General features: G+C 35.9%; 1 protein-coding gene across 1 annotated transcript in view; it reads right to left on the reverse strand.

The window, feature by feature from the left end:
- Positions 1 to 26,888, reverse strand: part of LOC150091724 (uncharacterized) — a 515,450-nt gene that overhangs the window by 16,553 nt on the left and 472,009 nt on the right. The window contains exon 16 of the mRNA XM_090369463.1: positions 19,728 to 19,873. Coding sequence (XP_090225589.1) covers positions 19,728 to 19,873 — 146 coding nt within the window. The remainder of the gene's footprint in view (positions 1 to 19,727; positions 19,874 to 26,888) is intronic.

Genomic DNA, 26,888 nt, shown 5'->3' on the forward strand with positions numbered 1-26,888 from the left:
TTCAAATAAGCAGTGATAATATTCACCTCCCAACTTAAAAGAAAGTATTCACCTTACTTAGGTTTCATTAACGTGTCCTGGGCACCATGGTATGAAGAGGATAAGTAGATGCATAGTGAAAAGCTTTAGAGTTAAATTTATTTTTAGAAGAGATAGCACTGGTGTTTTCTGCAGTGACTTGGTAGTTTATATTAGCACAAAGGCTATGGTGTGTCTACATACGGTATCACCAAACTGTGCGTGCGCATGCACACTAAAGAATAGTTTGCTTGTTTTATGGAATGGTTAACCAGAATATCAATTCATCTGAAAATATTATCTCAATGAGTAGTCAGTCTCAAGTTGGATAAACTGAGTAACAGCCTTAGAAAAGTTTCTTCAGTCAGCGATGAGAATATTTAAACACCACTTTCCATTTGGTAGGAATGTAGTGTTAAAATCAATGCATTTTTTTTTTTTAACCTGTCAGTATGCAACATGGCCTTCGTAGCCGAGTGGTCAGGAGCAGGAGTGCAGTAGCACATGCTCTTTGAGTAGACCGGGGTTCAAGCCCCTGACTACTGAATACGGTCAATCTGCCAACCCGCGCTGGACCAGCGTGGCAGATTATGGTCCATTTCCCTCAGCATGAATTGTTGAGGAGGCTTCCATCCTGCAGTGGGTTGATAATGGCTGCACTTTACCTTTACAGTATGCAACTGGCCTGCAAACATATGCTTTTACCAAACTTGAAGGAAACAGACAAAATAAAATACAGACCTAACAAAAGTCAACTGCTTGTATTAAAAAAATGATGCAAGGAAGCAAACTTATATAGCAGGACTACTCAATTAGTGTTTTGAGTGGGCCATTGGGGTCAATTTGCATTGACCCCAATGCAATTTGCATTGGGGTCAATGCAAATGCAATTCAACCTCGATATAGTGTGGTTTCATATATAATGCAAGTGTGATCATACGGCAAAATTCAAATTTTATAGACACTGGCAAAAGCAAACATTATAGCTCATAGTGGGGAAACCAACTACTGCAATGGTTTCCAAAGTGTGGTCTGCTGTATTCTCTTCTGTGGTATATTCTCTAAATTAAATTAAATTAGACAATTAAATTTTTATACGCAGTAGTTATATGAAAGTAATTACTGCAGATATTCAGTTCCTTCACCATCTTGCCTGAATTAGAGATGCAATAAAAAAAAAAAAAAAAAAAGAAAAAATACATAAGTGAAACATTAATTTTACATGGGACACTCACAAAACTATTTTCCTCTAAGAGGGAAAGCAGCCACCATATTTGTCAACTACTATATAGTTAGTTCTAATTATTATAGTAAACAGCATGTAACATCCTTTTTCAAAGCCATGAAATCATATTAGAATGACAAAAACTGCTAAAGGCATAATGCAAAGTATGCACAAACTGACAAACAGTTTGTATATCTTCATAGTTTGCCATCACTTCCATTAGTGGAGATCTCTGTAAGTACAATGCAGAACTGTAAAATTCACTTGTGTTGTTTACAGTCCAAATAAGTGCATCCCGGGGGGGGGGGGGGCTATTTTCTATGGAAAATGACTTCCAAGATCTTGGTTTTTGCCTACATAATGATTTCTAGGAACACCTTAATTGCATAACTGAAGTGTTACCTGTAAAGAAGAAAAAAATCTGTAATGGCACAGGACTTCTTGATTTTAAAATTTTCAAGAATCATGAATTCAAGGTCTTGATAATTTTAGTGTTAACACTCAGGTACATGCCAAATCTGAACAGGCTCATCTTTAGGTTCTGTCTACAGCACTGTCAGACTCTGTGGTCAAGACTTAGTTACTCAAATTTTTGTCCCAGGTTAACTCTGCTATTTAAAAATCATTTCACAAATGGCTCTTACCAGCTTAGACACTATGAACGTAATCAGTGGTCATGGTTTTTTAAACTCAAAGCTTTTTTTGGTTTAAGCCTTACTGATTCTCCTCTTTGCTTGTGAGGCTTTAATGAGATTGGGAACATGTACTTTTCTTCTGTCATTACTATGCAGAACTCTGTCAATTCCATGTCTCTGTCACTTCATGACTGTGAAATTCCAGTGACAGAAACAAGGTATTATAGGTATTATTAATCCAACTCTTCTAGAACCTAAAGGAGTAGTTCCAATAGCTGCAAGACTTTGCTGCTCAGCAAGCCATTTCAAGAAGAAAACAAAAACAGAAGAAAACAATTCCTTCTGTTTTGGATCCTGCCTCATCACTCCCCTGTTCCTCATCCCTAATGAGGCAACAGCTGGTACTGTACACACACAAAAAGTGTGGGATTCTTTATAATTTGAATATTTTAACTATTCTACCTCTTTTTTTTCCTTTTGCATCCATAAGACTTGCAATACTACTGATGGATGCAGGATTTAATCCATTAAGGACATTCCAAGTATTCTTCCTTGCCTACTCGTGGCAAGGAAGAATACTTGGAAGCTCTGGGATGAAATGTATTGTGAGAAGAAAATAAAATACCTCCCCCCCACCAAAATAGAGCTGAAATGGTTACTGTTTTGAAGGCCAAATGGCCGAAAATATTGAAGGACATTTACAAAAACCTGGTTCCCCAGAGACTAGAGGCTATCATAAAGGCTAAAGATTTCAGCACACATTATTAGTTTTCCTGTAAATAAAGGTTATGCAGGTGCCTGGATATTAAAGATAGGAATGTGTGTGTGTGTGTGTGTGTGTGTGTGTGTGTGTGTGTGTGTGTGTGTGTGTGTGTGTGTGTGTGTGTGTGTGTTCAGCTGTTTTTTGGGCAGTCTTTTCTCACATAGACACAACAATCCAATTCATCCCAATAGTTCTATATAGCACTGGTCTCCAAAGTTGGGTGCATGAGATTATCCATGGGGTGCACGAGATAATTCACAATAAATCAATATTTATTAATTATGAACACTAGTTTTTCAAAACGTAATTGAAAATAAAAATTATAAATAAATGTTTTTTTGATACCTCAATATGCAGCTTTGTTTGATCATGCAGTTGGTTTCACCCATGTCCGAAACGAAGCAGTCAAGTGCTTGCTTCAGCCTCGGAGTATACCTTCCATCCCTGTTTAACTTAGTGAACAAATGTAGATCAAGCAAACAATCAAACAAATGATTTTATAAATGCGATTTTAGATACAATACCTTCCATGTAAACGATTTATAAATAAAAAAATATATTAAATTTATATAGTATGAATCAGAGCTGTAATACTCAATAATATGTTCTACGTTGAAAATAATATTAGAAAATTAATAAGAGGAGTTTACCTCAATATAGTACGTGGAACACTTCCGTATGATACCCTCCAGAAATTAAAACGGAAAAAACGAAAAAATCGACAACTTACCGGTACATTAAAGTAAAATATAAATAATTAAAGTAAAATATAAATAATTAAATAATCAATTTAACACAATTCAAAATCAATTTAAAACAATTAAAATTCAAATTAACGCAATTAAAAGAATCTAACGAAAATATTCAAAACGATTTTCCTTCCTTTCTTTCCTTCCTAAGTGTTCCACGTACTATATTGAGGTAAACTCCTCTTATTAATTTTCTAATATTAAATTTATATATTCAATTTTTTATTCTGGGGTGCGCGCTAGTCCTTTTAAGTAAGGGTGAGTAACCAAAAAAGGTTTGGGGACTACTGCTCTATAGGATTGAGGTCAGGGCCTCTGGGCTGACCAGTCCATCACAATGTGAGCAGGTAGCAGTGTTGTCCTGCCACAACGTAGGTAATGCAGTGTTGTCCTGCCACAACGTAGGTAATGCAATATTGTCAAAGACAACCAATGGTCCCAGCCCAAATCACGAAAAAACAACCCTAGGCCATCATGCTACCCCTGACACATCCAGTCACAACCTGGACTGGTAGACCAGGTACTGTGACTCATCATTCCAAAGTACAGCTTTCCATTGGTCTATGGTTAAAGAACAGTATGGTTAAAGAACAGTGTCAGATACCAAGCTATATGGTATCTGACATTAGTCAGGTTGATCAGTGGCTTGTGAATGGTTGCATGACTAATAACCTATATCAGGAAATGATATAGGGCCTGTGCATACTGTTGTTAATGATGTTGCTTACTGTGACAATGCCAACCTGTGTTCTAAGCAGACAGTTCTTTTCTGGTTGTCTGCCATGTTCCACCAGCTTCAGAGTTTTTCTGGGTTGTTTCATGGTGATTTTAGCACCAGTCTGCTTCCATTTTGCCTTTCAGCCATTGTGTATTCATGTTAAAAAGTTGGCTAAATTTTATTTTCAGCTATAACCCAGTTAACTAATAATGCAATAATGCAGGTGTTAATATCTCCAGATACCTGTGCTATATCAAGGTTGTATTTGATATTTTTATTTAATTTAAATATTGAAAAGCATTTATTTACATAGATTTTATCAATATATATACTTACCTTGAAAATGAAACACAAAGGTATTTCAAAACATTGCCAAATTAAAAATAAGTCTATTGATTTTAGATTTGGTAATGTGCTTAAGTGATATATTTACATATCTTGCATGTTCCAAAAATTGTTTGTGAAAAAAAAAAAAAAAAAAAAAAAAGCTTCATTTTGTTAATTTCCAATTTCATACCATGTAGGATATTTACACAGCATTTATAATGGTTTTACAGCAGGCCCCCGTTATAACGCGGTTCGCTTTACGCTGATTCGCTATAACGCTGTTTTTATATTATAACCCGTATCTGACTATAACGCTGTTCTTATATTATAACCCGTATCTGACTATAACGCTGTTCTTAAATTATAACCCGTATCTGACTATAATGCTGTTACAGATCACTATAATGCTCTTTTACATATTGCATTTTTGGCATATTTAACGAAATCGTTTCATTCGATGGAGTCGATAGCTTGAAAATGAATATAAAAATACGGTTAAAATGTTTCCCACGCCGACCTGAAAAATATTCCCACACTCAGTGAAATTCTCTCGCACGCTAATTTAATTGCAGTACAGTGACTTGTTATGTAGTTCGGAGATCAACATTTAAAAAAAATGATCAATTATATTGCTTGTAATATTTGAGTTATATGCATTTATCCGAAGTCTAGTCATCACTCAGTACAGTATTAAACATCGTGCGTAATGGAAGTTTACTTGAAATTGTATCATAATTGATGCAACCAACGCAGTTACATTTACGAAGAGTTAATAATGGCCGATAAGAATGAAAAAGCAACAACATCTGAGCGCAATACGAAGATATAAATGTAAGGAAAAAGACTGAATTTGAAAATCAAATTAGACGTTTTGAAGCAAATCGATTCCGGTCAAAGACAAGCGGATGTGTGCCAAAATTTAGGACTTGCAAGTTTAACTGTAAGAACAATTATAAAAAAAAATAAAGAATTAATTTTAGCAGCGGGAAAGATAGCTGTTCCACTGCAAGCAACTAGGGCTAAGCCGGGCTAGGATTGAAATGGAAAGACTAACTAATTTTATTCAAGAAAATATCCAATACAGAATTCAGTTAAGTTAAATATTATAAATAATAAAAGAGAGAGAGAGATTAGCCTATATGATGATCTGAAGAAAACTCACCTAAAAAAAAAAAAAAAAATTGGAACCATTTAAAACTAGTAAGTGCTGGTTGAATAGATTTAAAATCCAGGGAGAAGCCGCAAGTGCAGATCAAGGAGCCGAAACTTTCAAAAAAGAACTTGTTAAAATTATTGAAGAGGGATATTGTGTGTTATACTTCTCAACAAATTTATAACATAGATGAAGCAAGACTTGTGGAAACGAATGCCTAAAAGAAGTTTCATATTGAAAGAAGAAAAAAACATGCCAGGTTTCAAAGCGGCGAAGGATCGGTTGAGTTTATTGTTGGGTGGTAATTAAACTGCGGGGATTTAAAATTAATACCCCTTTTAGTTTATTTGGAAGAGAGCCAAAGGTCAACCAAAAATCGACACAGTTTTCATAATTAAATTCATCAATTAAATTAAATCAATTTAGATCAATTAAATTCATGATTTTAATCGGAATTTTAAGTTTAATTTTGATACGTAAGTAGTTACCATATAATTATATACGTATGTAATGCAGAATATTTTATATGTACAAATATTTGAATATTAAATATTTTGACTGACATTTGTGCATCTTTTCACCACCGTTTATTATTGATTAGGAAATATCCTATGGCACCGACCGCAACTCACAAATACATATGTTACCTTATGAGAATGCGGTGCTCACCTGTATACGGTTTCAAATTGTTATGGCTACCAGCTGCAGTTGTAAGTTCTTTTCTGAGTGATGTTACAGTCTGTGAATAGCATATTTGTCCAAAAGAAATATAAAAAACATTCTTTAGAGTCAGCTTTAAACAATACAGTAGACTCTTTTTACCAGGATCAGATTAATTGGGAAGCGGATTAACCGGGACGCTTCAAGACTCCAAATTAAAAAAAATAAATAAATAAACAAAAAAAATCATAAAACTCAAGTAATAACTAGAATAGGTATAAACAGACGTTTTGCAAGTCATAAATAAGCAACAAGAAGTGGCATTATAAGTTGTCCACTCAAAAAAAAAAAAAAAAAAAAAAAAAAAAAAGAGAGAACAAATGTTTAGTTTGTTTTAGTGCATTCGTTGATTGTTGTGTTCTGTTGTACTGCAAAAAGACAAATTTTGTTTTGTTATTTATGTCAGGGATGTCGAAATTTTTTTATAGTAAATATATATATATATATTTTGTTTAGAAATTGTGAAAATGATAGGTAAATGCAAAACAGTTGCACTTTCAGTTAAACAAAAAGCTTGAAATTATTCAAAAGTTTGAAAACGGTGCAGCCGTTAAATCTTTCAAGAACCATTATAATTGTGGTGACCAAACCACACGCAAACATCATAAAAAATATAGGGAAGCTATTAGATTTAAAATCGACATCGCAAAAATGAAGGGCAGCATCGTATTGAACACGAGAGTAGTGCGTGGCAAGTTTTTTAATTTTTTATCTATCGCCATATTTTTTACATAGGTTGCTGAAGATACAGTAAGTCCCTCACTTATGCAAGTACAGATTTACGTAAATTTTTTTCACGCAATTTTTTTTTGTTTTTTTTTTTTTGTTTTAGGATTGTAAAATTTAAAACAAAAAATAAATAAATAAAATAAGCAATCAATAACGACAATCACGGCATGCACAAATTACACATGTGAGATACAGAGTAACAAGCAAAAAAATAGGAAAAAATAGAAGGTTCTTATAATTTATTTATGGTTTTTTTTTTTTTTTTTTATATATGACTGAAGATTTCAGTAAAGGGGACATATATTTCACCATAATAATGTAAAAACCCACAGAAGTCCAGCTATCGGTATTTTCGCAAATGCAATAAGATCGAGTTTACTGCCCGTTTATAATAAGATGTACGGACAGAAAAGCCCAATAACACGGAAAGTGCAAATTGTTTTTATTGTAGTGACCTCCAGAAATCACACAGGGTGATAATAGTGAGTTTTTGCCTTAACCCTGTGAAGTTCTTTACAGAAAATTTCATTTTGACCCTTATCATGGTGCTGACTAAGAGAATAAGTAACAGCGGTACTAGTAAATCTACCAACAAAAGGAAAGCGATCGATTTGGATCAGAAAATTAAAATAAATACGGATGTATGAAAATGGTCAAACATTAACTAGTATCACGCCGAATTCAGATTTGTCAATAATAATATAGTAGAAATATGTTATTTGTCATTCTCAAGTTACATATATCTCTTACATATGTCGGGGAACGTATATCTCTTACGTATGTCGTATATCTCTGGAACGTATATCTCTTATGTATGTCAGGGACTTTTGTATTAACCGGGATTTGTTTTATACCATCTATCCTGGAAAATCAGGAGTCTACTGTATTTTTATTATTTTTGGACTAAAGAAAACAACAGTGTCATCCTTGGTCAGATTAGAATTTCCCCATCATAAACCATGATGGATACCTTTAGGATTTCATTTGTCTCAAAATAATTGCATAATGCATCCTTAAACTTTTCATGAGAGGATTTCTGTAATGCATGCATGTGATTTGGAATGAATATTTTTTAGGAATTTGGAATTTGGCAAAAAGTGAAAAACTATGTATATAAATGCTTTTGAATATTACTATTTTTCTATTTTTACTTTATAGTTTAGGAGGATTATCATCAAAAGGAAAATTGAAATTTTGTAAATTGTTGAAAAAAAATCAGAAAAAATAAAAACCCATTGTAATTTATATTTTTACTTTGCAGTAATATCCTCTATGCTTATATTTGAATACAGTTTCATGAACTTCTGGATCCAAATTTAGAAATTTCTTCAATTTTAGCTTGTGTAAGCATACATGGTCTTGAATCTTGTTGAAACAATATGCTATCCTCCTACATAAAAAATATAAAAATGGCTAATAGCAAAGCCCACAATTCAAAAGTAGAAGGACTACTTTGATTTGGATGAGAATAGCAGAGGGCAGTATCATGGTTTTATAAAAGTGTACTAACTGATCCATGTTTGCAGATTCATGGGTACGGTTGGTTGGTTTTATTGGTGCATTAGCAACTAAGGCTATAATGCGCCAAAACCGATTCATGGGTACAAGATACAAGATAGAGCCAAAGGGGATGACTTTACTGTTTTCAGTATAAATGCTGTGAAGAGATTAAGTGTGAAAAATATTCTGATGGGCATATACAAAAGCTTGAACAACCGAGTTGGTTGAAGGAATTAAAATGTTGGACCCACCTTAATGCTAGAGCATACACTCATGCATCAGACAACACAGTGAAAACCCCAATGCACTAGTCCCAAAGAAAGTAACTACTGTCAGTGCCTCTACTGTCAGGGAAAAGGGAAATATATTGAGCAAAAATGACAGATGGAATAGGATCAAGGTGGCTGCCAGAAGAAAAAGTTAATGATGTTGCAGAGCAGTTATCTTTTAAGGGTACAAAAGGTGATATTATAGCAGACACTGGTACTAACAATATTAAAAATAGGAGATTTGAAGATTTACTTAACAAGTACAGGATAATGTTAAGAAAAAAAAAAGTTGTGAGTTAGAATTAAATTTGAAAGTGTCTGCAATTCTGCCCAGACATGGCAGGAGAGGCTGTGCAAGGCTCATGGGTAGAATTTTTCTCAGGGTGGTTTGTGCTTTTTAACAGGAGAGACTGTTTTTACAGAAATTTGATACACTTAAACAGAAGGGGTGAAAAAAATTTTTTGCTGGTGCTATTGAGGAAGTGCAAGGTTAGTTGAAAAAGTGATAGCTAATAGATTAATAGCAGACAGAGGTGTAAGTGATTCTTGCACTGCTTCTATTGGTATATGCAGAAACCTGGAAAGAAAGATGTTAGGGAACATGCAAATACATGGGTTACTTAGGGTTACAAGAAACTACACATGCATGTGTAGTTTCTTGTACACTAATGCTAGGTGTATAGTAAATAAATTTTAAAAATTTGAAGTACTGATTAAGTCAAAATGAGGACACTGTAGGGACATGCAACATGTGCCACTCAGATATAAGAGAAAAAGAGTTTGAACATAGTGAGTACAATGTTTACATAAAGGACAGGAGGGGGGGAGAGAGGTGTTATGCCCTTGGTTAAGAAACACAGAGAATCTAAAGCACTGGACTCAGTTGTGTAGGCATCCCGTGTAATGCTGAGTCAGTTTGGTGTGACATAAGCACTGACAAAACAAAAATGAGAACAGGAATATTTTTCAGGTCAAATGACTGTGATGAGTAGAATGAAGGGCTATTATATACAGACAAACATAGAGCCAGTAATTCAGAATGTCTTATAACGGGAGACTAACTTTCCAAATATTGATTGGAACTTGTGGGTTAGTCACACAATACAGTAGTAAAATTTTTCTGGATTTATTTCTACACTAGAATGCTAGAGAGGTATCAAGAGAAAGCAATGATTATCTGCTGTGACTTTTCATGCATTAAGAATTTGAAGATAAAAAAAAAAAACACAACTAGGTGGCAGTGATTACAGTGAATTGATGCAGAATTTGCTTAAAGATATAGCTACTGCCAAGGTATAAATTCTTTTCAGCAGGATCAACTGATACTGTTATCATTTGCAAATTCTAAATGGGAAGCATCTGGGGGAAGTAACTGTGTAGAAGGTACTATAGCCCTTCTTCCCCCTCTTTTAAAATCAATTAAAAGATACTGTTCAAGGTTTACACTTAATGAATATCAAACAAACTGACGAGACTGGTGTCAGACAAGAAAAATTCATGGGATGAATATAAATTATCAGAGATAGAGAAACCTAAGGATGTGAATGACAAAACTATTAATGACCCTGTTCAGGTTGCTGAGAATAAATATTTTGCATCTGTATTCACACATGAAGAAATGTTAATGGATGGGTATATATCATTTTTAACGGAAATGCAGTTATATAGCACTCACAGGTTTGTTAAGGGGGTAGATCTGATTAGCTACTATGATTCAGTAACAAAGGAGCTGAATGCAAAAAAATTTTGAATCCTATTTCAATTTTTAGAATTTATTTTCATTCTACAGGCAATTTTTTAGATGAAGTTCCTCTTGTCTGATGTATGTGGTTTGTGTATGATGGTGCTAGACCATACCAAGAGTACTGTGTAAAGGTCTGGAGGCCTCATTTAAGGAAGGATGTAGAGTTGCTAGAGGGAGTACAAAGAAGAGCAACAAGATTGGTGAGGGGAACAAAGGAGTGCTCTTACCAAGAAAGGCTTAAGTTCAGCAAATTGCAGTGCCTGGAGAGTAGGCATCTGCAAAGTGATCTGATTGAGGTGTGTAAGGCCTTGAATGGGTTGAGCAAGCTGAATGCTGATGGGATTCTTCCTCTTGCTCAGATTACGAACCTGAGGGGGCATAGATTCAGGCAGTTGCTTGCTTGAACAGACTTCCATCTCTTGTTGTGGAATGGCTTAAATAAATTTAAGGCTGAGCTGGATAAGCATTTGGAGTGAATAGATAAATAAAATGGGAGGCTTTTTTTTGGCCTTTCTGCATAAGCTCGCTTTCTTGCATTGTATGCCTCTACTAATGTAATGCTAAGCCTCATTTTAGTTGGGTATCCAGAGACTATTTTGATGGTCATTTCCCTCATAAATGGATAAGCTATGGATGCCCAATGCATAGCCTGCTTACTCCCCAGACCTGAATCCACTCAAGGCAGTGCACCCAGTTGATGTAGGTGTCTAGTGTAATGCTGAGTCAGTTTGGTGTGTTGTTGTTGTTATTTGGTTTTTAGGAGCATTAACAACTAAGGCCATATTGCTCCGAGGATATGCGGTGGTCATTCCCTGACCTTTCCGCATCCTCCGTATTTGGTGGTCACGGGCTCGAACCCCGGTGTAATCAAGAAGCGTGTGCTACGCACTGCCGCTCCTGCCCCCCTGGCTATGGAGGCACCTAGTTTGGTGTGACATAAGACATAAGCAATGAAAAAACAAAAATGAGAATAGGACTATTTTAAAGGTCAAACGACTGTGATGAGCAGAATGAAGAGCTCTTGTATATACTGTGAGAGCAGAGAGCTAGTAATTCGGAATGTCTTATAATGGAAGACTAACTTTCCAAATACTGACTGGAACTTGCTGGATTTGCTGGATGATTTCTTTCTACACCAGAATGTTAGAGAGAGAGAGACATTAAGAAAAAGCAATGAGCATACAAGTTAGTGCAATTGCATCATTTCTGTATGTAGCCAACTACTTAAGTAGTTATAAATTGGCATCATTAAATATATCTTATATTGTGAATACCTTCACGATTTGCCATGATATTGCACTACCTTGAATAAGTAACGCTTCGCAAATGGAGAACACTATTGTTATTTATTCTCAGCGGATAGCATCACCCATGTGGCACCATTTCAGAGCTTATTGGCTCCTCATAAGTGGGTAGACTGGTTGGTTGTTTTAGGATTTTATGGTGCATTAGCGTCTAAGGCTATAATGCACCATCACTGGATAGACAGGTACCTTGGTTGCAATAATGACAACCCAGTTTTGAAGTATAACACCACAATATGAGAGATGTCTGATGGTGTGGAGTAATTTAGTGTAATTTAGAGTCCATAGTGTGGAGTTATACATCACAATGGGGTTGTCATCACTGCAACACCAGGATACCAGCCTACCCACTGATGAGGAGCCAATAAGCTCTGAAATGGTGCCATAGGAGTGGTATCCACTGAGAATAAGTAACAATAGTCTTCTCCATTGGTGAACCCTTAATTATTCAAGGTAGTAGTGCAATATCATGGCAACTCATTGTGAAGGTATTCGCAATATGAGATATACTTAATGAAGCCAATTTATGACTACTTAAATAGTTGGCTATGCACAGAAATGCTGAAATTGCACTAACTTGTACACTAATTAACTCCCTACATAACTTGAGGCTTTAGCCCTAAACTATTCTGTAATCTAAATTACTCCACACCATCAGGCATCTCTCATATTGTGGAGTTATACTTCACAAGTGATTTGTCATTGTTGCAACACCAGGGTATCTGCCTACCTACTGATGAGGAGTCAATAAGCTCTGAAACAGTACCGCATGGGTGAAGGTATCTGCTGAGAATAAGTAACAATAGTCTTCTTCATTGGTGAAGTGCTACTTATTCGAGGTAGTGCAATATCATGGCAACTCGTTGTGAAGATATTCACAATATGAGTATACTTAATGATGCCAATTTATAACTACTTAAAGCAGTTGGTTACATACAGAAATGATGCAATTGCACTAACTTGTATGCTAGTTAACTCTCTAGGCAACCTGAGAATTTAGCATTAAAAATCCTCTTCATGCATTAAAAACCTGCAGATAAAAGAACCACTGGCAGTGATTTTTACCAGTTGGGGTCATCTGAAATGTACTGTTTATGTGACACTGAAAACATTATAATTCTTCACCAAGAGAATGAAGAATTCTGTTGTACAAGGATGCCAACAATATCTGAAATTTTTGAATAGTAGTCCACATACAGAAATAATATGTATTTACGTGAAGTCATTTTGAGCACTTCCTTTAAGGGTAAGGTGGATCAGGTATATGTTTATATAAATATTTTTGCTGTTTTAGGGTCCAACTGATCCTGACAGTACAGCTGACACCCTGCATATCACCTATACCTGGAGCATTACCGCTTTCAATATTAGTAGCTTCTTCAGCAATCCCTTCTCACCGATTACAATATCATTTATTTTACAGCATTTTAGTTCATGCTATTGGTTCAATGCAAAGTTTCTGTTCAGCTAAGATACAGCAGAAAAATTATCAATGGTTCCACCTCTTTCATCAGTAAGGGACACAATGCAATCTGCCTTTTATTCTTTGCATTTATATACATGTACAACTCATCCCCTTCAAGCTGAACACAAATCCACTAAGGACTCGTGTTTAGCTTTTTCTTGTTTAATCTGTTCTGTGGTTTTGTCAGAGGTTAAATGAACTGGTGTCATCTAAAATGAAGCTGTTCCACATTTACTTCCAAACTTACCACCTCCTTTGTCTTGTATTTTGGCATCTTCCATGTGCAGTACTTTCCCAATGGTAGTAAGTGCATTTGTGGCTTCCAGAATGAATCTTAAAAATTTTATGCAAAATTCGTTAAGTTTCATTGTTGAAGCCACATAATAAATGACACATGATAAACCTTAAAAAGATTTCTACAAAATTTTTTGTGAAGGTATATTAAGCTTATAATTAGAACCTAAAAGAAGTGAAACTAATATAGGGCGAGTCTTGTTGTTTGTAACGATTGGTAACAACAGATTTACAAACAACAAGACTCGCCTATATTAGTTTCACTTCTTTTAACGATTGGTAACAACAGATTTTAATATTGAAGATATTACGGCATTAGACTTAATGTTGAAGTTAACATAAGAAAGGCATCTGGGGTGGATGGGATCTATCCAGTTATATTAAGTGAAGGAAGTAAGCAAACCCATAGCCATAATAATCAGAGCATCCTTGGATTCAGGAGAGGTCCCTGTAGACTGGACACATGCAAATGTATTCCCAATTCACAAAGAAGGATCAAAGGGTCACACAAGTATTTACAAACCTGTTAGTTTAATTTCTGTCCCAGGGAAAATAATGGAGCCACTGGTAAAAGAAGTAATGTAGGATCATCTACACAAGGCCACAGTTATACTTCAAACACAGCATGAGTTTGTTACGGGGAAATTTTGTTTGACCAATATGATTGGATACTATGATATGGTCAAAAAGGAACTGGAGTAAAAAAATAATTTTGATATTATATACTAGGATTTCACGAGAGATTTTGATACTATTGCACATAAAAGACTGCTGTACAAACTGAAGCAGTGGCACCAAGAACAAGTTGCTGCTATGGATAAAGGGATGGTTGAGTGGGAAAGTAATCAATGGACATTGCTCTTTGTGGACTAATGTTATTAGTGGAGTCCCCCAGGGTTCAGTGCTGGGCCCATTTTTGTTTTCTATATTTATCAGTGATATTGATGAGACACATCAGCCTTAATGTCCAAGTTTTTGAAGATGATACAAAGTTTGGCAGGGTAGTAGTTAATGACAGTATGCTACTGCAAGTGGATCGACAAAAGTTGGGCAGAGAAATGGCAATTGAAGTTTAACATTGATAAATGCAAAGTACTGAATATGGAGTGCAGTAATGTACCCCAGTTACGTACCAACTGTGTGGCATTACACTTAAGGTAGTGGAAAATGAGAAAGATATGGGGGATATTGCACAGTCAGATATGAAGTTCTCTGAGCAATGCAGACAGGCTGCTAGGATAGCTCATGGGGTTTTGTCAATGATATACAGGAACTTTGCTAGTGATTACCCGACTGTATAAGGCAATACTCAAATTTTGAGTATTGCATACAGGTCTGGAGGCCTCATTTTAGGAAGGATGTGGAGCTGCTGGAATACGTATAGAGAAAGGCAACAAGATTGGTGAATGGAACAAAGGGGTGCTCTTACCAAGAAAGGCTTCAGTTCTGCAAATTGCAGCATCTGGAGACAAGGGGTACCTGCAAGGTGATCTGAATGAGGTGTTTCAGGCTTTGAACGGACTGAGAAAGTTCAATGCTGATGGGATCCTTCCTCTTGCTCAGACCACCCACATGAGGGGACACAAATTCAAACTGAGGAAGAATGGTTGCAGAATAGATGTGCAGAAGTTTTCTTTTAGCCAACAGGTAAAAGAAAACTTTTTTTACCTGTTGGCTAACAATTGACTGCTGAAACAAACTTTCATTTTTTGTTGTGGAAGTTGATAGTTTAAATAAATTCAAGGAAGAACTAGACAAACTATTGGAGGGAATGAATAGGTGAAATGGGAGGTATCTGTTTATTTTATTTTTTTGGCTGATGCTGTATAAGCTTGCTTTTTTGTATCATTTGTCACTGCCAATGCTAATATTCAAGTACTGATTGACACTGTATGAATACTGTGTGCACATCACAAGGGATGACAAGTAGATCTTTAAAGAGACAGATGAGGAACATTTTATGTTCCTCATCTGTCATTAAAACATCAATTATTCCTTCACTTTTAGAGTATTACTTTTTTAATTTTTCTTGAGGTCATGGTGAAGTAGGTGCTTGTCATAGTTTTCAGATATGTATTCACACCTGATGCAGATGAATGATCAACAGAGAGGTACAGTAGTATATGTGTTTGAACTTAATGTATTACAAGCCTATGACTGCCAATGTTCTTGTATATTATTTAAACTCCTCTGACCCAATGTAGCCATCCTAGAATTAACAGAAAATTAATTAATTAATTATTTTTAATATGATGGGGAAAGTGACACAATATAAAATTTTTACTGGGTCACAGATACCCTGTAAAAATATATTCAAGTGGAATCATTATGTAAAAAGGTACAGTATCTTTGTGCATAAAAAAAGTAAAGGATATTCTTATGCAAAGGATAAAAAAAAACCCAGAATTACAAATCTATTCAATTTACAATAAACTACAGTTAGAGTGAAAGAATTTATTCTTTTCAATTTTGTTCACTTACAAGTACATCAATGCGTGATGAGATGACCTTGTCTCTGCACCTAGTGCTTTTGAAGGCTGCTGATTTTTGAAATAAAATGTAAAAGGATAAAGAATACAATACAATTAAATAAATTACAGAATTTTCAATGTCATAAATGGATTTCACTTCTGCCACTGCCCTTCTTGGCGGTGATGGTGTAGTTTGTAGTAGTAAAACAAATGATGCAAGAAAGCAAGCTTATATAGCATCAGCCTAAAAAAACAAACCCCAAAGACCCTACACAGTTCACCTATCTATACTCTTCAAGAATTTGTCTAGTTCTTCCTTGAATTTATTCAACCCATCCACTTCCACAAGAGATGGAAGCCTGTTCCAACAATCAACCACCTGCTGGCATATATCCTGTAACCATCCTTCCTCAACTTGAATTTATGCCCCCTCATGTGTAGTCTCAGCAAGAGTGGAAAGATGCCATTAACATTCAGCTTACTCAATCCACTTCAAACATCTCAATCAGATCTACCCAGGTGCCTAGTCTTGACATGCTGAAATTTTCAGAAATGAAGCCTTTCTAGGTAAGAGCACTCTTTCGTTCCCTTCACCAATCTGGTTGCTGTTCTCTGCATCCATTCCAGTAGCTCTACATCTTTCCTAAAGTGAGATGAGTACTGTATACAAGACCTTCAGACTTGTATACATTATTCAAGATGTGGCCTCATCATTATTATCAGCCATTTTCAATCCAATGCAGGATGAAGGCCTCCCCAGAAACTTTCCAGTTCCTTCTGTTTTGTACAATGGCCATCCATTAACAACCCATGAACTCTTGAATTTCATCTGTCCATCTCTGTTGTTTCTTCCAGATTTTCTTTTAGCTCCTCATGGGTACCATTCTGTTCTTTTCTTAGTCCATCTATCATCATGTATTCGAGACATGTGTCCTGCCCAAATCCATGGCCTTATACAAAGGGATAATCACCTTTTTATTTCTGCTAGCAAAGTTTCTGAATATCATTGACAAAACTCCATGAGCTGTCCTGGAAGCATGTCTGCACTGCTCAGAGACTTTCATATCTGACTGAACAATTACACCAGGTCTTTTTTATTTTCCACTACCCTGAGTGTACTGCACAGTTGATATGTTACTCTGGGGTTACTGCTCCCATGTGCAGTACCTTGCATTTGTCAATGTTAAAGTTCAACTGCCATTTCTCAGCCCATCAACCCAATTTTCCTAGGTCTTGTTGCAGTAGCTCACCCTGATGACTGTCATTAACCGCCCTGCCAACTTTTGGATCATCTGCAAACTAAGAACATTACATTGATAAATAATGAAATCAACAGTGACCCAGCACTGAATCCTGGGGAACTCCACTAATAACATTAGTTCACGAAGAGCAGCACCCATTTATAACTACTCTCTGTCTTTTTCCACTTAACCATCCTTTTATCCATAGCAGTAACTTCTCTTAATGCCACATTACTACACTTTGGAGAGTAGTCTTTATGTAAAACAGTATCAAAAGCCTTCCTGAAATACAGGTATATGATGTCAAAATTATTTTTTGCATCCAGTTTCTTGGTCACTGCATCATAGTAACCTATCAGATTGGTTAGACAAGACTGCCCCTTGACAAATCCATGCTGTGATTGCAGTATAACTGCATGCATGTCCAGATGGTCCTGGATTATCTCTTTAAGCAATGAGTCCATTATTTTCTCTGGAACAGATGTTAAACGAAGAGGTCTATAATTACTCATTCTTCAAATAGGCCTCTGGGGTTGGGAAAGTTCTGCTTCATGATAACTCCAATGTAATACACCAACCGTATAACTGAAACTTTATTAAAAATAGAAATATTATTATAATATAAGACAGGATCAAAATAAAAATGATAAAATAAAATACACTTATTGTACAATAAAAGCAGTAAAATATAAAGAATAGCAATTACACTACACAGAATAAAAACGATAAAACAACCGTAGCTTTCAGAGGCGACCGCCTCCTTTATCAAGAATAAAACTTAACTTGTCATGGTACATCCTTAAATACATGCAGGATCACGCCTCACAGTACGTGTTATCATAGGAGCATGGGTGGAGAACCATGAAATTTCACTTTGCAATGATGCCATAGTTGATCGTTCACACGTATACTGGAACTGCAAATGGCTCAAGAGTTTGTGAATCTGCTCTTTGGAGCATAATACCATTAATAGAGACAGGAATCTGTATTCATCCCCTCTTTGAAGCCATAATTCATGGATGGGATGAACGGTTCCACCTGGCGTGCTCCTGAGCCATTTCCAGTTTACATGCATGTGTGGAGGATACTGTCCATGCTCATATGATAACACGTGCTGCGAGTCCTGCAGGTATTTAAGGATGTACCATGACAAATTAAGTTTTACTGTTAATAAAGGAGGCGGTTGCCTCTGAAAGCCACGATTGTTTTATAACTTTTATTCCGTATAGTGTAATTGCTATTCTTTATATTTTATTTTCATATTTTATTTATTATTTTACTGCTTTTATTGTACAATCAGTGTATTTTATTTTATCATTTTTAATTTGATCTGGTCTTATATTATAATATTATTTCTATTTTTAATCAAGTTTCAGTTATACGGTTGGTGTATTACATTGCAGTTATTATGAATCTATAATTACTCATGTCGCCTTTTGATCACACTTTAAGAATTGCGGATACATTCACACATCTCCAGTCCATAGGAGCCTCTCCTGAATCCAAGGATACTTTCACAATTAGGGCTAAGGGTTTGCTTACCTCATTTGTCACCTCCCTTAATATAATTGGATATAGTCCATCCACCCAATGTGCTTTTTTTATGTCCATCTTCAACAATTTCTCTTCCACTTTCCTTTCAGTTATCACAAAGTTATTTAGCTCCTTGTTAGAGTTTGATTAATTTCTGGCATCCCCTTCCCTAAGAATTCCTCATGTGTGAATGTAGATGCAAAATACCTATCAATTTGTCTGCAACCTGAGCAGGGTCATCAACAGTTAACCCATAGTTATCAAGTGGCCCCCACGTGATTCAACCCCTTCCTTTTACTGTTAATATTAGTAGAGAGGTCTTTGATGTATTTCTTTGCATTCTTTGCCAGAAACTTCTCATAATCTGCCTTAGCTTTCCTAATCTCCTTTGTGACTTGATTACAGACTAATTTATATCTAACATAGGCTTCCATATCACCTGATAATTTATATGCATCCCATGCACGTTTCTTCTGTGCCACATGTCTCAACGGTTCATTTGACTTCCAATTAGGTCTAAGCCTTGAACAGCATTTCTTTGTTGGTATGAAAAGCCTAATAGCTTCTTTGATTCCTCCCATTTAGAATTTGCTATTAAGATCATCAGTTGGTCCACTGAACAGAATTTAAAAAGTGAGACCACTATGAGAAATTTTTTTGTTAAATTTAGTTAATTTCAAATTTTAGTTAAGAATGTGGAAACTGTCTTACAGATACTTTGGTTCAACTGAAAAAAAAAAAAAAGAAAAAAAAAAAAAAGAAAGAAAAAAAAAAAAGTTGACTAGAATAACCGTTAATGTGTAAGTTTTGAGACTTTAACAGAGAAACCTAACTCCTATTACTATAACAAGGAGAATAAAACTGCTTACCAGATTCATAATGTCTTTTTCTAGTACCTCTTCGACCTGAACGAGAAGAATGGTAACTCCTCCTCCTCCTTCCTTTCCAACTACCTGAACCAGTATCATTCCCATTATCACTAGGTATGGATGGTGTGATTTCTGTTTCTGAACCACTAAAATGTAAAATATGAACTGGAATAAAACTGTTGGCAATGTAACCACTATCAAGGGTGGTGAATACATAGCTGGAAACAATTAGGAAACAGTGAAAAACTCCTGTATATGTAAATTACTAACAAACATCATATACTGTATTTTCAACAGAATATATGAATATTATTTGCTATCTGAATACTGTACATTTTAATGAACTCTAATATTTCCATCTTCCAATCACCTTCATCATAAAAATTAGCAAAGCAGAAATTATACAAACAATACTTATTAGAGACCATATGCAAGAATGACAATAAATTTTAAACTAACACTCTAATGAAATGTTATATTATGAGTTTCATAATATAACATACACCATATATTTTAATGAACTGTAATATTTCTATCTTCTTCCAATCATCATCATAAAAATTGGTGAAGTAGAAATTATGATACAAACAATATTTATCAGAAACCATAATGTTAGAATGAGAATAAATTTTAAATTAACACTGTAATGAGATGTTATAATACGAGGGCTTAGTGTCAGACAATGTTAACTACAAAATTGCATTTTTGTTTTGACTTAGTTTAGTTTCACTTTACACAAATAATGTATATCATCATGTCATAGAGACGTATTTCTCTAGTAATTTACAAGTTAGCTTGGGCTATAAGCACATTTCCGGTAAACCAAGAAAATGTCAAATGACTTTTTCTTGGTTAATTACAAAAACATTTACTGCAAAATGATTTTGTAGTTAATGTTGTCTAACACTAAAGCCTCGATTATGAGTTTCATAATATAACATTAACAGTTCAGCTCAATCTCACTAAAGTAACTCCCCCCCCCTTTAGAACAGCCTTTTTATGTATTTTCTTCTTAATTTTGTTATCACTAAGTTGCGTGCTAAGGGGCACTAGATACCACACACACACACACACACACACACACACACACACACACACACACACACACACACACACACACACACACACACACACACACACACACCTACCTAAAGAAATTTTAAATTAATAATGCTAACATGTAGTATAAGTGTGTAAATTTAATTTGCAGTGGCCACTGGTAGCATTGTAAGTTTGAGAATACTACTGCAAAAATGTTTTCTTTTTTGTAAAATTTGATATGCCTAACTGAAAACTAAAATTAACTGTGAACTAAAATTGTGCATTATGTCTTTATTACCAATTACACTTTTAGTTGCCAGTTTAAGGTTATAACTCACAGTGAATTTAACATTCCCACACCTGTGAGCACTAAAGGGAAAATAACAATCATAGTTAGAACATTTGAATACTATTTTTGAGTAACATTTTAGCAAATAAATATTCCCATTTTAATTTTAAAGTGAAGAGGGCACAGACCCCATGTAGAACTTATGATCAAACATATATATGTGTGATCTCAAATTTTGTTCAACACAGATGCATTGCTGATCCTCTTGTTTCTAGTTTTATGATTACCCACTAATTAAAATGTTTTAGGACCACTTCTGTACCATACTGCTGATAAATTAAATATTTGTTTAGTCCAGTTTTATTTAACTCGTATTGCGAGTTTCAATTTAACATAGGCATAATGACATTGGGATCTGACAACTTGAAATGTACGGCAAAAAGCTGAGTGCTGATCAAGCAGCAGTAGTCACATTATTTCAACAGGAATTTGCTCATTTGGTTGCAAGACAATCAATCTATCTTGTGGCAATTATACAATGCTGATGAATCTGGTATGTTTTGGAAAGTGCTTCTGTCAAAAACTCTTGCCACCCAAACTGAAAAGCAGCTCCTGAATATAAATGCAGCAAGGAACACATAACTGTAATAATATGATCTAATGCCACTGGTACATACAAATTAAAACTGCTTGCAGCTGAGAAAGCTAAACAGCTAAGATCTTTCAAGGGAACAGAAAAATTCTTATCATGTAAGTAATATAACCAACCAAAAGTAAGATAAATCAAGAATTAAAAAGTTGATTTTTTTTTAATCAATTCATTTGATTCATTAACGAACATCTGAAATCAAAGGGCCTCTCAGCAAAATCTGTTTTACTGATTGATGCATTATCTCATCCAAATGAGTCAGCACTCTGAACAGATGATGAACAAATACTTGTACAATTTCTTCCAAATGTCACTGTTTGATCTGACCTATGGATGATTGAGTAACTGAAAATTTAAAGTGCCAATATCATAAAATATTTTCTTCACCTCATTATAAAAGAGAATAAGGAAGTGATAGAATTTTTAAAGGAATGGGCTGTAAAAGATGCAATTTTTTTGCTACAGAGGTTTGGGCCAAAATTCTGCTGATCACAATTCTACAGTCTTGAGAGAACATATAATTAATCAAAACACTGTTAACAAACTGTTTTCAATATTGATGGCAGAACTGAGCTATGAAACCCGGGACAATCATGCAAACGCAGAAAGTATTACAAACCATGGAACTCCTTAAGTAAATAAAGAGAGTGAGAGTGAATTATTGATTTCAAAGGAAAAAATTACATTTACTCATGCTCTGGAAGCAACAGACACTGCAATGACATTTTTAGAACAGCAAGAGGATACTGGCTAAGTTGACATACTCCACATATGTAAAATATGTAATTTCATTTGGGGGAAAATATAAATGAATTTGAAGAAAGGTACCATTTAATGGACCAACTAATTTTCTGTATAAGCATATTTTGTTTACTTATGGAGCCATAGTACAATATGGTAAGTTTGTAAATTTACTACAGTACAGTTAATTTTTATGTTCTGAATTTACACTTCAAAGTTAAATATTCTAAATAGTTCTAAATGTAAAAGTATTGTAAATGAAATAAAATTAAATAATTCTCTTAACCATTTTTTTGATTATCCAGTGTGGTCTTCCCTCTCACAGGTAATAGAGATTTCCGTGTACTGCTTGTTCTGTTTATCAATCCCTTTATAGGAAGTGGAAGAAAATGCAGCAATTAATGCAAATGTATCAGGATTTTTTCTTAAACAGATAAGTTATTATTCCTCATTTAAATTTAAACACTTAAAATAGAGAAAATGCTAGAAATAAACCAGAAGGCCTTTGAGTCTGTACAGTGGAAAATCATGGTTGAATAAACAAAGCAACTACTAACTAGAGAGAGATAGAAGTATAATTTACAACTGCTATAAAAACCAAGGCACAAAGAAAGGAGGAACATCATGGTGCACTCACAAAAATCAGAAGGGAGTGAGACAAGGTTGTGCATGTTTTCCCTCTGCTGTACATAGAAAGGGTATACAGAGAAAATAAAAAGTGAAATTAGAACAGAAGTCACTATTAATGGAAAAAGAATACCACTCCTACAATTTGTAGTTTGATATTGCTGTCCTTGGGGGAAGAGTATTCAAACAGTGAGGTGTATTCAAAGAATATCTCAAAATAACAGAACTAACAATAAACAACAACCACAAATTCAAGAGAGTAACTGCCTGTATCAACCTTACATTCATTCCTTTCTGTTACTACACCTCCTATTCTGGAGGTGTAATAACCAAAAGGAATAAAAATGAAGTTCATATAGTAGAATAAGAATGAAAAAACAAACTTTTGCAAAGAGAAATATAAGTAGCAAAATAAATATGAAACTAAGGGACAGAATCATCATGACTTATACAATTTCAAAGGAGGAAACGAAAAGGCTTTAAGATTTTGAGATGCAGTGTTCAAGGCGGATGGAGAGAGTTAATTAGAGAAAACAGATAGTTCTATCAATGTCTGAAAGGGAAAAATAAACTGGACATACTTTGAGACAATGATTTATAGCAGCAGTGATAAAGTCACTGATGAAAGAAACAGAGGAATGTTAGGATGGAAAGGAGAAAAACACACACACGCACAAGCACACATACAATTGTAGAAGAGTAGATGAGCTTTATGATATTCAGAAAAACCCATTTGAGTGTATTGGGAATATGCCCGCCATTTCTGTAATAACAGCTTATCGTGGACAGCACTGTGGGCAGAGAAAGGTGGTGGATGGACCTGGCCATCGATGTCTGTCTCACATTGTTTCAGCCAACTGGAGAGTGTCACTGGCACTCCACCGCTGACTTCGAGGGAGGTGCAGAAATGTCTCCACCAAGACCATCAGGCGATCATTCGCCGCAATAGGTTATGGGAGCCGCAGACCCGCCAGAATCCCATTGCTAACACCACGACACAGGACTCTAAGCCTCAACTAAAAGAACATCGGCACTGGACCTTGGAGACAGGTCTCCTAGTCTGATGAGTCCCAGTTCAGTTATTTCGAGCGAATGGGAGGGCGCATATCTGGCGGAAACTGGATGAAGTTATGCACCTGTCATGTCAGGAACTGTTCAGGAAGGTGGATGGTCAGTAATAGTAGTAGTAGTAGTGGCATGTGATGCAAGAAAGCAAATGTATGAGCTTATGCAGCATCAGCCAAAAAAAAAAAAAAAATCACACCATTCCCTCCAAATGCCTGTCCAGTTCCTCCTTAAATTTATTCAACCTATCAACTTCCACAACGACAGATGGAAGTTTGTTCCAGCAATTAACCACCCGCTGGCTAAAGGCAAATTTCCGCACATCTATTCTACATCTGTCTTTTCTTAATTTGAATTTATGCCTCCTTAGGTTCGTAATCTGAACAAGTGGAAGGATCCCATCAGAATTCAGCATGCTCAACACATTCAAGGCCTTATATACCTCAATCAGATCACTGCGCAGGTGCCTAGTCTCCAGCCACTGCAATTTGCAGAACTTAAGCCTCTCTTGGTAAGAGAATCCCTTCATTCCCCTCACCACTCTTGTTGCCCTTCTCTGTACACGCTCAAGTAAATCTACATCCTTCCTAAAATGAGGCCTCCAGACCTGTACACAGTACTCAAGGCGTGGCCTGACCATTGCCTTATGCAGAGAGATAATCACCTTTTCCCTGCTACCAAAATTCCTATATATCATTGACAAAACCCCATGACCTGCCCTGGCAGCCTGTCTGCATTGCTCAGAAAACTTCATATCTGCCTGCACAATTACTCCCAGGTCTTTTTCATTTTCTACCACCTTAAGTGTAGTACCACAGAGTTGGTATGTTTCTCTGGGGTTACTTCTAGCCATATGCAGTACTTTGCATTTGTCAAGGTTAAACTTCAGTTGCCACTTCTTAGCCCATCTGCCCAAATTATCTAGATACTGTTGCAGTAGCACACTGTCATTACTGTCATTAACAACCCTGCCAACCTTTGTATCATCTGCAAACTTCGACATTAAGCCTGATATACCTTCATCAATATCATTGATAAATATACAAAACAACAGTGGACCTAACACCGAACCCTGTGGGACTCCACTAATAACATTAGTCCAAGAAGAGCAGCACCCATTGATTACCACCCTCTGTCTTCTCGCACTTAACCATCCTTTGATCTATTGTAGCAACTTACCCTTAATACCATTCTGCTCCAATTTGTACAATAGTCTTCCATGTGCAACAGTGTCAAAAGCTTTCCTGAAATCCAAATATATCATATCAAAATTATTTTTTGCATCCAGTTCCTTTGTAACCACATCATAATATCCTATCAAATTTGTCAGACAAGACTTTCCCTTAACAAACCCATGCTGTGTCTGAATTATTGCCGCAGTCTTGTCTAGATGATCCTGCAATGCATCTTTAACCAGCGACTCCATTATTTTACCCGGAACAGAAGTTACACTAACTGGTCTGTAATTACTCGTGTCACCCTTCGATCCCCCTTTGTGAATTGGGGATACATTTGCACATCTCCAGTCCGTGGGAACCTCCCCTGAGTCCAAGGATGCTCTCATAATTATGGCTAAGGGTTTGCTTAGTTGCTTTGCCGCCTCCTTTAATATAACTGGATAGATCCCATCCACCCCAGGTGCTTTTCTTACCATTCAAAGAATGGTAAGAAAAGAATGGTAACACGCCCCAGACCATTCAAAGAATGGTCTGGAGCGTGTTCAAATGGCACATGTTGGGGCCTCTGGTACGTCTAGATGCATCTCTGAATGGTCAAAATTACATGTCCATCCTTGCCGACTATCTGGATCCCTTCATGGTCATCGTGCAACCACAGGGCAATGGACTCTTCCAGCAGGACACCGAGCGGTGGTGACTAGAACATGGTTTTAAGAGCATTCTGCAGATTTTACCAACATGGAATGGCCTCTCCGTTCACCGAACATGAACCCTGTGGAGCATCTTTGGGATGCTGTGGAAAGGTCCGTTCAACTTTTGGATCCTCCACCGAGGAATGCAACAGAATTATGGACAGCAGTGCAGCAAGCACGGATGGAAATACCTGTGGAATGCTTCGTGAACTAGTGGACTCAATGCCTCGCATGTGACTGTCCTTATCCAGGCGAAAGGTGGGCCTACCCATTACTAGGTAGGTATCTCATGATTTCTGTCCACTCAGTGTACTCACTTACACCTTGTGCCATTTAAATTTGAATAACATCCTAAATATAGTTACATGAAAGTTCCAGAGGTTCTATTTGGGTACAATTTTAGTGCAAGTTTCATTATTCCTTGAAGGAAAAAAAGTTCTTCTCTAACATGTCTGTCATGTTGCAAAACACGACAGACAACATGGTGCAAAAGTTACTATTTGTTTTCAAGAAGATTGCTTATAATACTTTACTTGACATACCCCGTTTGCTAAAACAACAAATATTATATAAACAGCACATTAATTTCTAGGCCATATGTGCTATGTTGTAGCATAGCATATGTTCATGGGCAAATTTGCATGTTCTGCAGGCTGAAAAAGCCTAATTACAGTCCATCTCCAATGGAATTCAAATCCAAACCTCTCCAAATGAGTGTTGTTACCAAACCACCATATGGTAACGGAGGATGGGAGAGGATACTAAAAATCACCCAGATGGCACAATTTCAAGGCTTGTGGACCTATCATCAGGGGGGTGGGTAGGTACCCTGGTTTTGTAATCATGCCGACCCAGTTATGAAGTATAATTCCACAATAT

This window comes from Mastigoproctus giganteus, chromosome 1 (genome assembly GCF_048544385.1).
Source record: "Mastigoproctus giganteus isolate SK-2022 chromosome 1, ASM4854438v1, whole genome shotgun sequence".
NCBI lineage: Eukaryota > Metazoa > Arthropoda > Arachnida > Uropygi > Thelyphonidae > Mastigoproctus > Mastigoproctus giganteus.